This window comes from Salmo salar, chromosome ssa28 (genome assembly GCF_905237065.1).
Source record: "Salmo salar chromosome ssa28, Ssal_v3.1, whole genome shotgun sequence".
Classification (NCBI taxonomy): domain Eukaryota; kingdom Metazoa; phylum Chordata; class Actinopteri; order Salmoniformes; family Salmonidae; genus Salmo; species Salmo salar.
Window position 1 is genome coordinate 4,091,834 of NC_059469.1, and position 20,449 is coordinate 4,112,282.

At 43.8% G+C, this 20,449-nt stretch overlaps 1 protein-coding gene across 4 annotated transcripts in view; it reads left to right on the forward strand.

Annotated features, from left to right (window-relative positions):
- Positions 1–20,449, forward strand: part of s39ab (Zinc transporter SLC39A11) — a 140,947-nt gene that overhangs the window by 113,008 nt on the left and 7,490 nt on the right. For all 4 annotated transcript variants that reach the window (XM_014178910.2, XM_014178909.2, XM_014178912.2 and 1 more), the window contains 1 exon segment: positions 12,512–12,581. In XM_014178910.2, coding sequence (XP_014034385.1) covers positions 12,512–12,581 — 70 coding nt within the window.

Sequence of the window (20,449 nt, forward strand, 5' to 3'; positions counted from 1 at the left end):
TTCCACTGGCTGTTGACTAGTTCCCAGACAGGTTAAAGCTTGGTCGCAAATGGGTCTTCCAAATGGTCAATGACCCCAAGCATACTTCCAAAGTTGTGGCAAAATGGCTTAACTTCTTGGGGCTATGTGGGACGCTAGCGTGCCACCCGTGGTGCACCCTATCAACAGCAGGTGCATTTCAAGAGCGGCAAATTTGAAACCAAATAAATGTAAAAATTCAAATTTTTCAAACATACAACTATCTTACACCCTTTGAAAGATAAACGTCTCCTTAATCTAACCACGTTGTCCGATTTCAAAAAGGTTTTACGGCGAAAGCATAAAGTTAGATTATGTTAGGAGAGTACATTGACAATAGCTGTGTGTAATGTTTTGTCAATTCAAAGACAGGGTCACCAAAACCATAAAACCAGCTAAAATGATGCACTAACCTTTTACAATCTCCATCAGATGACACTCCTAGGACATTATGTTAGACAATGCATGCATTTTTAGTTCTATCAAGTTCATATTTATATCCAAAAACAGCGTTTTACTATGGCATTGATGTTGAGGAAATCGTTTCCCTCCAATAACCGGCAGTCAAGTCAGCACCACAAATTAAATAATTAAAATTAGAAAACATTGGTAAAATATTATATTGTCATTTAAAGAATTATAGATTTACATCTCTTGAACGCAATCAACTTGCCAGATTTAAAAATAACCTTACTGGGAAATCACACTTTGCAATAATCTGAGCACTGCGCCCAGAAAAATATGCTTTGCTATACAGACAAACGGCCATGTTGGAGAGATCTAAAATCGAAAATACTATGTAAATAATCCATTACCTTTGATTCTCTTCATCAGATGTCACTTCCAGGAATCCCAGGTCCATAACGAATGTAGTTTTGTTCAAAAAAGCTCATCATTTATATCCAAAAAGCTCCGTGTTGTTAGCACATGATCTAAGCCAGCTGGACTTCTCGTCATGAACGAGGGGAAAAAATATATTTACGTTCGTTCAAACATGTCAAACGTTGTATAGCATAAATCATTAGTGCCTTTTTTAACCAGAACATGAATAATATTCAAGGTGGACGAATGCATTCTCTTTTATAACGTATTGGAACGAGGGTACCCAACATGAACTCGCGCGCCAGAGTCTAATCGGCCATCACCGTTCCATGGCTCTTGTTCGGTCAGATCTCACAGTAAAAGACTCAAAACACTTTGTAAAGGCTGGTGACATCTAGTGGATGCAATAGGAAGTGCCAAAACACGAATCAACCCCTGTGTGTTTCAATGGCATAGGCTTAAAGGTAATTCAACACATCAGGTATCCACTTCCTGTCAGAAAATGTCTCAGGGTTTTGCCTGCCAAATGAGTTCTGTTATACTCACAGACACCATTCAAACAGTTTTAGAACCTTTAGGGTGTTTTCTATCCATATATAATAAGTATATGCATATTCTAGTTACTGGGTAGGATTAGTAACCAGATTAAATCGGGTACGTTTTTTTATCCAGCCGTGAAAATACTGCCCCCTAGCCCCAACAGGTTAAGGTCAACAAAGTCAAGGTTCTGGAGTGGCCATCACAAAGCCCTCATCTCAATTCTGTAGAAAATTGGTGGGCAGAACTGAAAAAGCGTGTGCGAGCAAGGAGGCCTACAAACCTGACTCAGTTACACCAGCTCTGTCAGGAGGAATGGGCCAAAATTCACCCAACTTATTGTGGGAAGCTTGTGGAAGTCTACCCAAAACGTTTGACCCAAGTTAAACAATTTAAAGGCAATGCTACCAAATACTAATTGAGTGTATGTAAACTTCTGACCCACTGGTAATGTGATGAATGAAATAAAAGCTGAAATAAATCATTCTCTCTACTATTATTCTGACATTTCACATTCTTAAAATAAAGTGGTGATCCTAACTGACCTAAGACAGGGAATTTTTACTAGGATTAAATGTCAGAAAAACTGAGTTTAAATGTATTTGGCTAAGCTGTATGTAAACTTCTGACTTCAACTGTACACGTGTGTATAAGCAGCTTCCCAGTATATTCCTCGCTAATGTTCAGTCTCTGTTGACAATAAAGTAGACAAGCTCAGGGCAAAGATGTCCCTTCAGAGAGACATCAGGGACTGTAACATACTCTGTTTCACAGAATCATCGCTCTCTCCAGATATACTGTCCCCATCCGTACAGCCAGCTGGGTTTTCAGTACATCGCACTGACAGGAATAAAGATCTCTATGGGAAGAAGAAAGGAGGTGGTGTATGTTTGATAGTGTGATTATGATAATGTACAAAAACTCAAGTCCTTTTGTTCACCCGACCTAGATTATTATTATTTTAAATTTTTTATTTGACCTTTATTTAGCCAGGTAGGCCAGTTGAGAACAAGTTCTCATTTACAACTGCGACCTGACCAAGATAAAGCAAAGCAGTGCGACACAAACAACACAGAGTTACACATGGGATAAACAAATATACAGTCAATTACACAATAGAAAAATCTATACACAGTGTGTGCAAATTTAGCAAGATTAGGGAGGAAAGGCAATACATAGGCCATAGTGGCGAAATAATTACAATTTAGCATTAACACTGGAGTGATAGATGTGCAGATGATGATGTGCAAGTACAGATACTGGGGTGCAAAAGAGAAAGTGGGTAAGTAATAATATTGGGATGAGGTAGTCGAGTGTGCTATTTACAGATTGGCTGTGTACAGGTACAGTGATCGGTAAGCTGCTCAGACAGCTGATGCTTAAATTTAGAGAGGGAGATATAAGACTGCAGCTTCAGAGATTTCTGCAGTTCGTCCCAGTCATTGGCAGCAGAGAACTGGAAGGAAAGGCAGACAAAGAAAGTGTTGGTTTTGGGGATGACCAGTGCAATATACCTGCTGGAGTGTGTGCTACGGGTGGGTGTTGCTATGGTGACCAGTGAGCTAAGATATGGCGGGGATTTACCTAGCAAAGACTTATAGATGACCTGGAGCCAGTGGGTTTGGCGACGGATATGTAGCGAGGGCCAGCCAACGAGAACATACTGGTCGCAGTGGTGGGTAGTATATGGGGCTTTAGTGACAAATTCGATGGCTTTGTGATAGACTACATCCAATTTGCTGAGTAGAGTGTTGGAAGCTATTTTGGAAAATGACATCGCCGAAGTCAAGAATCGGTAGGATAGTCAGTTTTACGAGGGTATATTTGCAGCATGAGTGAAGGAGGCTTTATTGCGAAATAGGAAGCCGATTCTAGATTTCATTTTGGATTGGAGATGCTTAATGTGAGTCGGGAAGGAGAGTTTACAGTCTAACCAGACACCTAGGTATTTGTAGTTGTCCACATATTCTAAGTCAGAACCGTCCAGAGTAGAGATGCTAGTCAGGCGGGTGGGTGCAGGCAGCGATCGGTTGAAGAGCATGCTTTTAGTTTTACTAGCATTTAAGAGCAGTTGGAGGCCATGGAAGGAGTGTTGTATGGCATTGAAGCTCGTTTGGAGGTTTATTAACAGTGTCCAAAGAAGGGCCAGATGTATACAGAATGGTGTCATCTGCGTAGAGGTAGATCAAAGAATCATCTGCAGCAAGAGCGACATCATTGATATATACGTAGAAAAGAGTCGGCCCGAGAATTGAACCCTGTGGCACCCCCATAGAGACTGCCAGAGGTCTGGACAACAGGCCCTCCGATTTGACACACTGAACTCTATCTGAGAAGTAGTTGGTGAAGCAGGCGAGGCTGTCATTTGAGAAGCTAAGGCTATTGAGTCTGCCGATAAGAATGTGGTGATTGACAGATTCGAAAGTCTTGGCCAGGTCGATGAAGACGGCTGCACAGTACTGTCTTCTATCGATGGCGGTTATGATATCGTTTAGGACCATCAGTGTGGCTGAGGTGCACCCATGACCAGCTCGGAAACCAGATTGCCTAGTGGAGAAGGTACGGTGGGATTCGAAATGGTCGGTGATCTGTTCATTAACTTTGCTTTTGAAGACTTTAGAAAGGCAGGGTGGGATAGATATAGGTCTGTAACAGTTAGGGTCTAGAGTAGAGGTCGACCGGTTATGATTTTTCAACACCGATACCGATTATTGGAGGACCAGAAAGGCCGATACCGATTAATTGGTCAATTTTTTACATTTATTTGTAATAATGACAATTACCACAATACTGAATGAACACTTATTTTAACTTAATTTAATACATCAATAAAATCAATTTATCCTCAAATAAATAATGAAACATGTTCAATTTGGTTTAAATAATGCAAAAACAAAGTGTTGGAGAAGAAAGTAAAAGTGCGTTATGTGCCATGTAAAAAAGCTTACGTTTAAGTTCCTTGCTCAGAACATGAGAACATATGAAAGCTGGTGGTTCCTTTTAACATGAGTCTTCAATGTTCCCAGGTAAGAAGTTTTAGGTTGTAGTTATTATCGGAATTATAGGACTATTTCTCTCTATACCATTTGTATTTCATATACCTTGGATGTTCTTATAGGCACTTTAGTATTGCCAGTGTAACAGTATAGCTTCCGTCCCTCTCCTCGCCCCTACCTGGGCTCGAACCAGGAACACATCGACAACAGCCACCCTCGAAGCATCGTTACCCATCGCTCCACAAAAGCCGTGGCCCTTGCAGAGCAAGGGAAACAACTACTGCAAGTCTCAGAGCGAGTGACGTTTGAAACGCTATTAGCGCGCACCCCGCTAACTAGCTAGCCATTTCACATTGGTTACACCAGCCTAATCTCGGGAGTTGATAGGCTTGAAGTCATAAACAGCTCAATGCTTGAAGCACAGCGAAGAGCTGCTGGCAAACGCACGAAAGTGCTGTTTGAATGAATGCTTACGAGCCTGCTGCTGCCTACCATCGCTCAGTCAGACTGCTCTATCAAATATCAAATCATAGACTTAATTATAACATAATAACACACAGAAATACGAGCCTTTGGTCATTAATATGGTAGAATCCGAAAACTATCATTTTGACTGCCTGACTGCCTGGCCACGCACGCCTCCAACTCAATAATGAAGTTTGCAGACGTCACAACAGTAGTAGGACTGATTACCAACAATGACGTGACAGCCTACAGGGAGGGGGTGAAGGCCCTGGCAGAATGGTGCCCAGAAAATATCCTCTCCCTCAACGTCAACAAAACGAAGGAGCTGATCGTGGACTTCAGGAAACAGCAGAGGGAGCACGCCCCTATCCACATCGACGGGACCACAGTGGAGAGGGTGAAAAGCTTCAAGTACCTCGGCATACATGTCACTGACAATCTGAAATGGTCCACCCACACAGACAGTGTGGGGAAGAAGGCGCAACAGCGCCTCTTTCACCACAGGAGGCTGAAGAAATTAGTCTTGGCCCCTAAGACCCTCACAAACTTTTACAGATGCACAATTGAGAGCATCCTGTCGGACTGTATCACCACCTGGTACGGCAACTGCACTGCCCGCAACCTCAGGGCTCTCCAGAGGGTGGAGACGCATCACCGGGGGCACACTGCCTGCCCTCCAGGACACCTACAGCACCCAATGTCACAGGAAGGCCATCAAGATCATCAAGCCATGGCCTGTTCACCCCACTACCATGCAGAAGGCGAGGTCAGTACAAGTGCATCAAAGCTGGGACGGAGAAAAACAGCTTCTATCTCAAAGCCACCACTCTGTTCAATAGTCATCACTAGCCGGCTACCACCCGGTTGCTCAACCCTGCATCTTAGAGGCTGCTGCCCCATATACATAGACATAGAATCACTGCTCACTATAATAATGGAACACAAGTCACTTTAATAATGTTTACATACTACTTTACTCATTTCATTTGTATATACTGTCTTATTTTCTATTGTATTTTTGTCAATTACATTGCTCGTCCTAATATTTCTATATTTCTTAATTCATTCTTTTACTTTTAGATTTGTGTGTATTGTTGTGAATTGTTAGATACTACTGCACTGTTGGAGCTAAGAACACAAGCATTTTGCTACACCTGCCATGCTGTTACACCTGGAATCTGCTAAATATGTGTATGTGATCAATAAGATTTGATTTGATAAGCTATTCTGGATGAAGGATCCAGGCCAGGCCCCTCGCTGGCACACATCAATTCCCACATCAATTAGCTACGGCATGGGTAATGCGCACATGGAAACATGTTTATTATTTCCCTACAGAGAAGACGCAGGAAGACAAGAACAAAGTTAGTTACTATACATGGCTGAGTGTGTTTTTGTACATCTCTCTCTCTCTTTCCCTCTCTCTCTCTCTCCACATGTGCTTCCCTCCCAATACTTTGAACAGGAATTGTAATTCAACTTCTCCTCCCTGGAAAAGTAGTGTTCATTATCTCTAGGGCTCAGAGTGATGAGAGCTGGTAGGAAACCATATGTCATTATTTTTCAGAATTAGTTACCTGTGTATCCCTCATAGCTGATGCATTAGGGCACTTAGTCTATATGCATCTTTTCTCGGCTACATCAGCCCTTTGAACATGCCTAGAATGGCCTATTGCCCATTAAGGGAAATGTTTCTCTACCTCTTTGAAAATGCACTTTTCTGTTTGCCGGCTTCTTTCCTTCTCTCCAACTGTCTATCTAATTAGAGATGTTGTATGCAAACCAGCGAGTCAAGAGTTTTCTTCACTTCACACTTCTTTGCCAACTCCAGACTTTTGGACCACAGGGACCAAACTCTTACCTGGCAATTAAATGATCTATTGATATTTCTGTCATCATTCTGACCTTGTCAGCAATGATTATGTAGAGACAGGAGACATCGCTATAATAGAATAATGACAGCAGTAGGACAGCTCGATGGCATTTTCTGACACTTCATGGTGACAGCGTGACATTTTTATGATAGCCTGGTGATAGCGCTATTTTCAAAGAGAATGGGAGACAAATAACAATAAAATAATCGACTGGATGCTTTTGAATGTCAGTCATGCAAACTTAGCTTCCACAGTGACTCACACACACTTATCTCTGATTAGTTAATTAGTTTGCAGTATTATAAGATTATACCCACTGTAATCTTATAATACTGCGAACTAATTAACTAAGCCGCCACCCCCCTTTCAAAATGTTCACCTTTTGTTGCCTTACAGCCTGAAATGAAAGCACATAAAATGAGTCTTTATCCAGCTTTATTTACTCACAGTAACCCACAATATAAGCGAGAAAAAAAATATATAAAGAACGAACTAAAATTAACTAAAAGTGAAACACCGTATTTGGATAAGTGAACACCCCCCCCCCCCCTAGAATTGCAATTGCAAACTTGCTGAGGTATGCCAGGAAGTTGAAAATGAGAAGTTTTCATTTGAATGAGCTTGAACAATTCTGCAAGGAAGAATGGGCAAATATTGCACAGTCTAGGTGTGCAAAGATAGAGACGTATTCAAAGAGACTCATGGCTGTAATTCAAGCAAAAGGTGGTTCCACCAAGAATTAACTCAAGGGGGTGTCCACTTATCCAAATAGGGTATTTTACGGTTTTAATTTTTATACATTTTCAGATTTGTATTATTATTTTTTTTAACTTGGATATTGTGGGTTACTGTGTGTAAATAAAGCTGGAAAAAGTCAGATTTGATGTGTTTTCATTTCAGGCTGTATGGCAACAAAAGGTGAACATTTTGAAAGGGGGTGGTGACTTTCTATACCCACTGTAGCTGTATTAGCAAAGTTACTTTTATTTTGTTTTCTTCATTGTGCCTGAGCTCAGAGCATGTAGATATGTTGTAAAGATTGCTGAGATGCACAAAAACAATATAACATTCATAATAGCTAAATCTTTCTTTTATTAAGTAAAGTTGAACTTTGTACCTTTCCCAGGAGTAGACATGTATGACACATCAAACGCCATCAATCCAATTATATTGGTCGTGTACACATATTTTGCAGATGTTATTGCAGGTGTAGCAAATGAGCTCGGGCCTAGGTCCTGGAGAGATGGAAAGAGACGAGGAGGAATAGTACACATCTTCCTCCTCATCTTTCTCTTCTTCCTCCTCTTCCTCCTATTCCTCCTCCTCCCTTTCTTCCATTCCTCCAGGACCTCGGCTGTGCTCATTTGATAAGATGTACGTTTGTTGAATGACTCACTAGCAACATTTAACGACAACACCCACACGGCAAGGTGTGTGTAGGTGAGCATCTGGCATTGCTATTACCAAGGAGCGAGGGACCCTAGACCTTGAAGGTCTTGATGAATTCATATATTTGGAGAGAGGGGAGAAGAGTTGGAAGAGAGAAGAGAGGGAAAGAGGTGAAGGGGGAGTGTCTGTTAACAATGATGATGTCAGAGCCGACTGCCTTGTGTAAAACGGCATAAAACAACAAGCGGAGATGTCACGACATGGCCGCCAGCAGACAGAGACACACACACACGTACACACACAACCTTCCACACACACTCCAAACCCGGGCCGTAGGTCTCTCCTGGCCTGCTCTGCTGTGTGTCTAGCCTCACATGAGAAAAGGAAAAAGACAGGCAGAGGAGAAGAGACATCCCGACACAACTTCCCAAAGACACCACCAGGGATCAATTCTCGGCTGCTCAGCACTAATTCATGAAAGGTTAACTATCTCCCAGACACAGAGAAGGCCCTGGAGCTTTTGACACAGATTTTGACACTCCCTGCTTTATATATGTAATAACACACTCAAATCAGAAACCTGAAAATCAGAATTGTTATGGTGTGATGGTCGTTGACTACTGTATCATGGTTTGAATACTGGTTTGACTACTATGGTTTGACTACTGGCCAGCAAAAAAGATGGCGCTGCTGTATATAGTAGCTGTCTTACGGGATCCTGACCAATTCTGCTATTTTGTTTGTTATTTACGCTGATCTTACATTTTTTTGTACATCATTTCTCCGCCATAATTTCCTATGACCAAGAACAGCTTTTGGACATCAGAACACTGATCACTAACCTCGATTTGGATGAAAATGTCTACTTCAATAAGTCGGCAGCTCTGGAAGTTCTGCTCACTCTGGACTAGGCCCTAATCCTTGGGACTTGAAAGAGGAAGCGGCTGCGAAAAAGAGGCAGGCGAGGCGGCATCCTGAAAAGACTACATTGGCGAGCAAATAGGCCGCCATTGCCCTCAGTTCTATTGGCGAGCGTGCAGTCACTGGAGAACAAACTGGATGAGCTCCGTTCGAGATTATCCTATCAACGGGACCTAAAAGACTAATCGTCTATGTTTCTCAGAGGTGTGGCTGACCTGAAAATAGTTGTCAAGCAATGATTAACAACCAATTTGACAGAGCTTGAAGAATATTGAAAATAATAATGGGAAAATGTTGCACAATCCAGGTGTGGAAAGCTTTTAGAGACTTAGCCAGAAAGTCTCACAGCTGTAATCACGGCCAAAGGTGCTTCTACATAGTATTGTCTCAGGGGTGTGAACAATTACAGTTGAAGTCGGAACTTTAAATGCACCTTAGCCAAATACATTTAAACTCAGTTTTTCACAATTCCTTACATTTAATCCTAGTAAAAATTCCCTGTTTTAGGTCAGTTAGGATCACCACTTTATTTTAAGAATGTGAAATGTCAGAATAATAGTAGAGAGAATGATTTATTTCAGCTTGTATTTCTTTCACCACATTCACACTGGGTCAGAAGTTTACATACACTCAATTAGTATTTGGTAGCATTGCCTTTAAATTGTTTAACTTGGGTCAAACATTTCGGGTAGCCTTCCACAAGCTTCCCACAATAAATTGGGTGAATTTTGGCACATTCCTCCTGACAGAGCTGGTGTAACTGAGTCAGGTTTGTAGGCCTCCTTGCTCGCACACACTTTTTCAGTTCTGCCCACACATTTTCTATGAGATTGAGGTCAGCGCTTTGTGATGACCACTCCAATACCTTGACTTTGTTGTCCTTAAGCCATTTTACCACAACTTTGGAAGTATGCTTGGGGTCATTGTCCATTTGGAAGACCCATTAGCGACCAAGCTTTAACTTCCTGACTGATGTCTTGAGATGTTGCTTCAATATATCCACATATTTTTCCTCCCTCATGATGCCATCTATTTTGTGAAGTGCACCAGTCCCTCCTGCAGCAAAGCACCCCCACAACATGATGCTGCCACCCCCGTGTTTCACGGTTGGGATGGTGTTCTTTGGCTTGCAAGCCTCCCCCTTTTTCCTCCGAATATAACGATGGTCATTATGGCCAAACAGTTCTATTTTTGTTTCATCAGACCAGAGGACATTTCTCCAAAAAGTACGATCTTTGTCCCCATGTGCAGTTGCAAACCGTAGTCTGGCTTTTTTATGGCGGTTTTGGAGCAGTGGCTTCTTCCTTGCTGAGCACCCTTTCAGGTTATGTCGATATAGGACTCGTTTTACTGTGGATGTAGATACTTTTGTACCTGTTTCCTGCAGCATCTTCACAAGGTCCTTTTCTGTTATTCTGGGATTGATTTGCACTTTTTGCACCAAAGTACATTCATCTCTAGGAGACAGAACGTCTCTCATTCCTGAGCGGTATGACGGCTGCGTGGTCCCATGGTGTTTATACTTGCGTACTATTGTTTGTACAGATGAACGTGGTACCTTCAGGCATTTTGAAATTGCTCCCAATGATGAACCAGTCTTGTGGAGGTCTACATTTTTTTTCTGAGGTCTTTCCTGATTTCTTTTGATTTTCCCATGATGTCAAGCAAAGAGGAACTGAGTTTGAAGGTAGGCCTTGAAATACATCCACAGGTACACCTCCAATTGACTCAAATGATGTCAATTAGCCTATCAGAAGCTTCTATAGGCATGACATCATTTTCTGGAATTTTCCAAGCTGTTTAAAGGCACAGTCAACTTAGTGTATGTAACTTCTGACCCACTGGAATTGTGATACAGTGAATTATAAGTGAAATAATCTGTCTGTAAACAATTGTTGGAAAAATTACTTGTGTCATGCACAAAGTAGATGTCCTAACCGACTTGCCAAAACTATATTTTGTTGACAATAAATTTGTTAAGTGGTTTAAAAACGAGTTTTAATGACGCCAACCTAAGTGTATGTAAACTTCCGACTTCAACTGTATGTAAATTAGGTATTTTAATTTCAATAAATGTGCAAAAATTTCAAAAAACATGTTTTCACTTTGTCATTATGGGTTATTGTGTGTCGATGTCTGACAAAATAATATTTTCATCCATTTTGAATTCATGCTGTAACACAACAAAACGTGGAATAAGTCAAGGGGTATGAATACTTTCTGAAATCACTGTACGTTACTCTGCTGTAGAAGTTAGCAGATTACTTAAATCTGGCCCCCACATGGGATAGACCACCTCCTTCGCCCCCTCAAACTCACCTCCTTGTCTATGCCACATCATTGTGAAGCTAGAGACTGACCCCCCCCCACCACCACCCTCCTTCTAAACAGCACCCTTCCTAATGTCCCATACAGGAACAAATGAAGGTATTACTCCCTCTGCCGGAGTTTGTAATGGGCTCCTCCAGCACCGCCGAGACCTCAGCAGCCGATTGAGACAGATGGAGAGCGGGAGCTGAAATGGAGCTGCTATGGCTTCGACGTGCCCTGCTCATCTGAATACCCCATGTATTTCAACTTCCTCCTCCCCCTCTCATGTCAGAGCCCGGGGGAGACATAGGGACCGAATGGTTCTCGTTCTCTCTCTTTTTTCTAATTCACTTGTGTGACTTGTAAGAGTTATTTCTCTAAGACCGTGGGAAGGGCGAGGGAGGGAGAGAAAGATATGGCTTAGTTCTGTCTCGGCTGTTTTACCCACCCGTAAATCTACACAGGGGAGCTGTGTGTCAGCGTTCGTCCGTTGCACGTTCACTCATATTGAGAGAGAGTGAGAGGGATGAGTAATAGAGGAGGTGTACAGAGAGATGGGGAGCGAAACGGAAAGAGAGAAGATGGAAAGAGAAAAGGAGATGAAGATGCAGACTGTGAGGGAGGATTAAATAGAGATAACCCACTCGTCCATCGATCCACACCTCGAAGGCAGTAATGAGAAGTCGGAGATAAGTATGTAGTTCCTCTCACTAACACTAGATGGCAGAAGAGAACATGTAGCGTTTGAACCTTCACACATAAATGGGGACGACGTCGTGATGTGACAGCCCATGGTTTAGCCTATTTGAACTTGAGTGGTGCCGCGCAATAAATAATGGAGTCTCTTTCTGTCTGTCTTTCTTTCTTTCTCTCACTTACACACACACACACATTTGTTTTAGTATCCTTGCGGGGACCAAACAATTGATTCCCATTCAATATCCTATTTTCCCTAACCCTTAAACCTAACCTTAACCCCTAACCCTAATTCTGTTCTCATTTGTCCATTCGCTTTCAATCGCCTTCTCTCTCTCTCTCTCTCTCTCGCTCTCCCTTTCTCTTTCTCACTTACACACACCCAACAACACACACACACACACACACACACACACACACACACACACACACACACACGTTGAACTTTAACCTCCATGGCTATGTGTTTTCGTTCTCTTGTAGAGGGCCTTGCTGTTGGTGTAGGGTTCGGAGCCATAGGAAAGACCTCATCGGCCACGTTCGAGAGTGCCAGGTAAGACAACATGTACCACTTATACAGATGACCATATTACCCAGGCCCAATCCTACGCTGATCCGGCTATTACATTGATGACTATGACCACAGATATTGCCCCTATAGGATTTAGACACATCTGGTCGCTGGTTCAACCACGGTCAGATACCCCTGCATTAGATCTCGGTCATAACAGCCTGGGATTTGGGGAGTGTGTGCATGAGTAGATGTTTGTCTCTCTCTCTGTGTGTGTGTGTGTGTGTGTGTGTGTGTGTGTGTGTGTGTGTGTGTGTGTGTGTGTGTGTGTGTGTGTGTGTGTGTGTGTGTGTGTGTGTGTGTGTGTGTGTGTGTGTGTGCGTGTGCGCGTGAGTGTGTGTGCGCGTGAGTGTGTGTGTCATAATCCTCCTCCACATACCATGTGGCTAGTAGACAGGAGCATCACTTGTTCCTTCCCGTGGGAAAGAACTGTTTACTCTGTGGGGATGAGGAGGACAGAACAGCACTCCTTTGTGCCTGGCTGCTCTAGTGTCTGGGCTGTGCACTCTGCTGTGTGCTGCTACCACCCAGTGGCCACCCTGGTAGTGCATGCCTAACTCATAAATAATGCATGGGCCGAAGAGGATGCTCAGACCTAGGGTTGCAATATTCCGGTAACTTACAGAAATCCCAGTTGGAAGATTCCCGGAATGAGGAAGGAATAAGCAGGAAATGTGAGTGAGCAAATGTATTTGTGTGTGTGCATGCATGCATGCGTCTGTCCGTCGGTTTGTTTGTGTCTGTGCATGGTTGTGTGTGTGTGTGTGTGTGTGTGTGTGTGTGTGTGTGTGTGTGTGTGTGTGTGTGTGTGTGTGTGTGTGTGTGTGTGCGCGTGTGTGTGTGTGTGTGTGTGTGCGTGTGTGTGAATGTTCCGATTGAGAGGCGGGAGGGAAGGCGAGGGGAGGGAGGCGAGCAGGAATCCTGAGGAATGTGTGGAGACCGCCCTCCAGATGTGGACCAGCCGCTGACAGCAAACCAGGGAGGAAGTTGAGGTGGAGGGCACATATACTAGCTCTCTCTCTCTACCTCTACCTCTCTCTCTCTCTCTCTCTCTCTTGCTCCATCACTTTTTCTCCCCTTTCCTCTCTTTCTCTCCGACTTTATGTTCTCTTTCTACCACTTTATCGCTCTCCATCTCTCTCTCTCCCCGTCTCTCTCTCTCTCTGTCTCTCACTCTCTCTCTCTCTCTCCCTCCTCCAGCTCCCAGTGAAAGCCTCTCTTGTCCTCTTTTCCTCTGGTAGCTGTGTTAGCTGTGCTACAGGTGCAGTCTCTTCTGGCTATTCTTGGCTCTGCCCAGGCCTCTCTCTCTCTCTCTCTTTGATGTGGTCTAGCAGGCCTGTTCACAGCAGGCAGAGTGGCTGCCGTGAGCAGGTCCTCTCCATGCCAGTGGCTTTGCCTTTTCCTGCTGCTGTATTACCGCAGGAGGTGCGTGTGTCGATTGTGTTGGCCTGTATGTGTGTGTGTGTGTGTGTGTGTGTTTGTGGGTGCATGTGTGTATGAGGAAGCAGGTGGTAGTCAGATAGTGAGTGAACAAGGAGGCCTCCTCAACCAAGCTGAGAATCCCCCCCCCCACACACACACTCCCCTCTTTACTTACTGTAGTATTGCAATGTTTTTTTTTTATCTGCGTTAACACGTGGAATGTTTTGGGGGACTGTAATGAAAGTCAAACTGTAGGAGTACATGTTTGTGTGATTGCCTGCAAATTGAGTCTAAAGTGTGCAGCCTCTCTGAGTGCATTCTGGTCATTAGTGTGAATAAGAAGAGAGCCTTTGTCACAGCGGCAGACCCAGTCAGTCACACACACACAGAGAGAGTGGTTGGGACCACAGCATTCCTGTGCTGTTGTTGGCTCAGTCCTCTGGGATCTGCTGAGCTCTGGCCCTCCTCAGCAGAGAACCCCTCTGAGCTGGGTGGGTTTGGCCCCACTGCTAGACCTCTCTGTCTCTCACACTCTCTCGCTCTCTCTCTCTGCTCTCTCTCTTTCTCTCCCTCTCTCTGTCTCTCACACTCTTGCTCTCTATCTCTCTCTCTATCTCTCTCTCTGCTCTCTCTTTCTTTCTCTCCCTCTCTGTCTCTCACACTCTCACTCTCTCTCTGTCTCTCTCAGTCTCTCTCACACACTCTCACTCTCTCTGCCCTCTCTCTCCCTCTCTCTCCCTCGACACACCAATCAATCACTAGGTATTGCTGTTTAATGTCTACATTTCTTTCCTTGTCAGTTTGCCTCTCTCGCCATATCTCTCCTATCTTTCTCACCCTATGTATTCTGTCTTTCTACATCGCTCACTCTCCTTCCTTCCCTCCCTCTTCTCCCCTTTTCCTCCAGTGTTATTGTCGCCTTCCGTTCAAGTCAATATTTTTTCATTCCTTTGGGTCTGTGTTGGCACAGAGTGTCTCGGTCTCAGGTGTGACTCCAGTCACGTAGCCATAGCTACCTGGCACTGTCCCAACACACCTATGGCACCTGGAGTATCCCAGAGAAATGTACACGGACCCCTCAGCTCTCTGTATTTAACTCGGGGAGCCACTCAGTGAAGACAGTATCATTGTCTTTGGTGTTTTGCTCTTTAGTTTTGGATTGGCCAGGGCAAGCTAGCATGTGGTATGTGATTAAATGGGCTGTTTTCAGACTAGAGTTTAGTCATATTGTGGCTGCCATAATGTGTTAATGAACCCAATGTTAAAAAGTATTTTTTTCCCCCACATTGTCTGCTTCATATCATATGGATCTAGTTCAACTATTTAGCATCAGCTACGGAATCAATACCGAAATCATGCCTTACTGTAAAAACGTTGATATTACTGTAACTTTATAACGTTCAACTCTTGCTCTTCCTCTCCATCTCGGATTGTTAGCCGGAACGTTTTGCTGGCGCAGAGATAGAAACCATGGTGACTTGTTCGTTTGGAGGTGGCAGTGGTGGGCGGAGTTCGCAGTTTTGTCTCAGCTGATTGGACTGAATGGGCCCCTATGCCTTTACACTTATGCACGTACACACACACGCACACACACAGGTGGTGATGAGGGCCGGAGTGCAGCCAAGTCCTGCTGTTATTACAGATGTATATAGGAAGGAGGGAGGGCGGGCGGGAAAAGGGGGCTTGCTAGCCTAACGTGTGGTGTTTCACTCACTCACTAAGCCCTGGGCTCTCTTTCTCACACAACACAAGAGTAGTAGGGTCATGAAGTCAGCTTCCACTATGGCACTTGGGCTCTCTGAAAGCAGCTCACAGATGTTTTATACGCTGTAATTCTATGACACATTTGCACATGAATTCAACGGGACTTGTGTGTCTACCAGTAGATTGGGGATTGTAGGCAACTCAGTTGATCCTATTATTACTTTTGTCCTTTTTAGCATAGTCATACTATTCTATACTAGGTCCTGTGTGGCTCAGTTGGTAGAGCATGGTGTTTGCAACGCCAGGGTTGTGGGTTCGATTCCCACGGGGGACCAGTACGGAGAAAAAATGTATGAAATGTATGCATTCACTACTGTAAGTCGCTCTGGATAAGAGCGTCTGCTAAATGACTAAAATGTAAATGTTATTAAATCACAACAAATCTAGTCTAAATACTTTGGTCGCCTACACAGTTAGCAGGTGTTATGGTGGGTGTCACGAAATGCTTATGCTCTTGTTCCTATCAATCAGTGCCATAAATGTCAAACAAACACACAGTAATAAAACATTAAGAAATAGTAAAACAATTTAGTACAGCAGTAGATATATAACTAGTATATAAACATTATAAAAGTGGCCAGTGTTCAATGACTATGTACATAGGGCAGCAGTTCCTAAGGTGCAGGGTGGAGTACCCGGTGGTAGCCGGGTAGTGACTAAGGGACAGAGTAGAGTACTGGGCAGAGTAGTGTGCACAGGCTGTCTAGTTTAGGAGGCCGGCTGTTTAACGGTCTGATGACCTGGGGATAGGAGCTGTTTATCAGTCTTTCTGTCCCAGCTTTGATGCACCTGTGCTGTCTCTGCCTTCTAGATGGTAGTGGGGTGAACAGGCCGTGGCTCGGTTGGTTGTTGTCCTTGATGATCTTTTTGGCCTTTCTGTGGACTTCAAGAAACAGCAGAGGGAGCACCCCCCTATCCACATCGACGGGACGGCAGTGAAGGGGGAAAGCCTCAAGTTCCTCTGCGTACACGTCACTGACAAACTGAAATGGTACACCCACACAGACAGTGTGGTGAAGAAGGCGCAACAGCGCCTCTTCAACCTCAGGAGATTGAAGAAATGTGGCTGGGCACCTAAAACCCTCACAAACTTTTACAGATGCACAATCGAGAGCATCCTGTCGGGCTGTGTCACTGCCTGGTACGGCAACTGCGCCGCCCGCAACCGCAGGGCTCTCCAGAGGGTGATGCGGTCTGCCCAACGCATCACCGGGGGCAAACTACCTGCCCTCCAGGACACCTACAGAACCCGATGTCACATGAAGGCCATATAGATCATCAAGGACAACAACCACCCGAGCAACTGCCTGTTCACTCTGCTATCATCCAGAAGGCAAGGTCAGTACACGTGCATCAAAGCTGGTACCGAGAGACTGAAAAACAGCTTCTATCTCAAGGCCATCAGACTGTTAAATAGCCATTACTAGCACATTAGAGGCTGCTGCCCTATATACATAGACTTGAAATCACTGGCCACTTTAATAAATGGAACACCAGTCACTTTTATAATGTTTACATATTTTGCATTACTCATTTCATTTGTATATACTGTATTCTATACTATTCTACTGTATCTTAGTCTATGCCACTCTGACATTGCTCGTCCATATATTTATGTATTCTTAATTCCATTATTTTTCTTAGATGTGTGTGTATTGGGTATATGTTGTGAAATTGTTAGATATTAATTGCTAGATATTACTGCACTGTCGTAGCCAGAAACACAAGCATTTCGCCACACCCGCAATAGCATCTGCTTAACCCGTGTATGTGACCAATACAATTTGATTTGATTTGAGATGAGAACACAAAATCTTGTTCATAGTAATTGTCCTGTATGACTCAGTTGGTGGAGCATGGCCAAGATTGTGGGTTTGATTCTGGGGAACATCCACACATAGATATGTATGCACGTATGACTGTAAGTTGCATTGGATAAAATGTATGAATTCATACACCCAGTAAGGAGAAATGAATTACCTGCATTCTCTTTCTTCAGTTCTTCCACCTGGCCCTAGCTGGCTGCCACTCTTGTCTCCGTGTTCCACAGCTTCTTTCTCTACTCTGAAACAATGTCTCTCAGAACCACCGCGACATCTCTCAGCTTCAACACAAATTCTTTCAGCTTCTGCACCTCAGTTAATCAGTCATGTTCCGTGAGTGTGAGTTTGTTGGTCGTGTCAGTAGCTTTGGTTCCTCTGTTTTCTATCTCAACCTTCTCTCCCTGAGCCCATGCCCCAGACAGACAGAACAGCAACACTAGCAGAGCAACAGCACCCTTTCGTTCTGAAACGATCCCTTTCGTTCTGAAACGATGCCTGTTCAGATACGATGCGATTTATGAGCCTCAGTTCTCCTTCTTATAACACTGAGTGTACAAAACTTCAAAGGCTTCAAAATGATTCTTTAACCAGTCTCCTCCCCTTCATCTACACTGATTGAAGTGGATTTAACAAGTGACATCAATAAGGGACCATAGCTTTCACCTGGATTCACCTGGTCAGTCTATGTCATGGAAAGAGCAGGTGTTCTTAATGTTATGTATACTCAGTGTATATGTGTGTGTACTGTATGAATGCGCACACACATACACTGCATGTATGTGCACACACATATTTTGTACACTCAGTGTATGCACACATCCTAGGAAGCACTACATGAGACACGTCACACTTGTCCATGACGGAAAGTTTAAAAACTAAAACAAAAGATTTGAGAGAACATTTGATCAGATAAGTTTTTACCACGTAGCACGTCATTTCAACCGATGTTGTCTAAGACCGTGAGATGTCTGCAACTGCTGTTTAGGAAATCATCTCCTAATGTTTCGGCACAATTTGTAAATGTGTTTTCTTTTGTGGTAGAACTATCACAGCTGTTAACAATATGGTCCATATATGGTTTTATGTTTCTAATCTTTTTGTTGTTGTTGTTTGACCTGCACAGATAAAACTTTAATTGTGCGTTTTTCCTAGGTCTTTATTATGTCTCAAACACGGGGTAGTCTTTATGGAAACCATACATTACTGTACACCATTTCTCTCTTTAAGACATGGCCTTCATCCTGTCAGACCTTTATCTGCTTTCCATTAGTGATGTCATTGGTTAGTCACGGCAGTCGTAGATATGGCCATGCAATATTGAATTAATTACAGTCTTCATGGCAAGGATTCTTCATGGCAAGGAAGGGCAGGCCTCCTTCAAGGGTGTAACACAAGAGACCGAATCCCAGCAGGATGTGGGCATACATACATTATTAGTCAGTCACTGAATATGGATGAGTGTAGCAGCAGGGTTTAAGGTGTGTTTGTTTTCTTGTTCATTCTGGTGTGTTGGCGCTTACAGTGTCTCTTCTTCAGTAGAGTGTCTGATAAGGATGAAGCAGAGACACGAGAGAGAGAGTTGAACAGGTAGAAAGAGACACAAGGGGAAAAAGGAGGGTGGGAGAAGGAGAGGAGAATACCACAAGGCTCTTTCTTTTCAACTTCTCTGACACTTTTATGTGGAAAAAGGGGCCAAAGGCCATCAGACATATTTTCTTAGCTTCAAAAAATGTCTCTTTTCTCCTTTTTCGGTCGTCTGGTAGTTGGAGTTGTGTTTCACTGATTGCTACTGACATTCAGCGCATTCCTGACATAACAAAAACTAGCCTAAATGGTATGGGTTCCTCCACACGTGCAGACCTGCTCTCAATAGAGCCTTTCACTGCATCCCTCCATCCAGAGAGAGAGAGAGACGTCGAGGAAAAGAGGGTGAAGAGAGAGAGGAAGATGAAAAGAGAAGGAGAAACAGATGGAGAGATGGAAGGAAGGAGTGACTACAGAACCATTTGCGTGCCCTGCCCCCCAGAGATTATTATTATTGCATGTTCAGCCTATAGCCATGGGATTAGGAAAATGTGTGTGTAGTCTGAAGCATCCACAACTACCCATCACTCTTAACCACTAAAATGCACAGCAGTAGAATCCAATACAATCCCCATTCTCTACCATCCTGTAAAGTGGCCAGTCAGTATGAAACATATTTGTGTTTAGTTTGACAGACACTTCAATGGTTAGTTAGGGCTTCCTCTGTGCTGTTTGACACACATTGCTGACGGAGTGTGTGTGTGTGTGTGTGTGTGTGTGTGTGTGTGTGTGTGTGTGTGTGTGTGTGTGTGTGCGTGCGTGCGTGCGTGCGTGCGTGCGTGCGCGCGCGCGCGTGTGTGTGTTTAGGGGTTGGCTTAGTGGGGGAAAGTGGAGCCGAAAGAGAGCCTTGAGCTCCATGGGCCCTCAGAGAGGAATGAGGGATGGAGTCTAAAAGAGGGTCAAAGGTGCCACGGAGGGCAGGAGAGGAGCGGAGATCAGGTGTTACAACCACACACCTAGCAGAGGAAGGCAGGCAGGGAGTGAGGGAAGGTAGGTTAAAAGCGTTGGGCCAGTAACCGAAAGGTCGCTGGTTTGAATACCCGAGCCGACTAGGTGACAAATCTGTCGATGTGCCCTTAAGCAAGGCACTTAACCATAATTGCTCTGGATAAGAGCGTCTGCTAAATGACAAAAATTGAAATGGTAGGAGCTCAAGACTGTTGGGTATCTGGTAGGAATGAAGAGAATCAATAGGATATGACTTGTTCTTTACTAATCCAGTGTTGTTAGTAAGTTATTTGAAATAGTCGCCAAGTC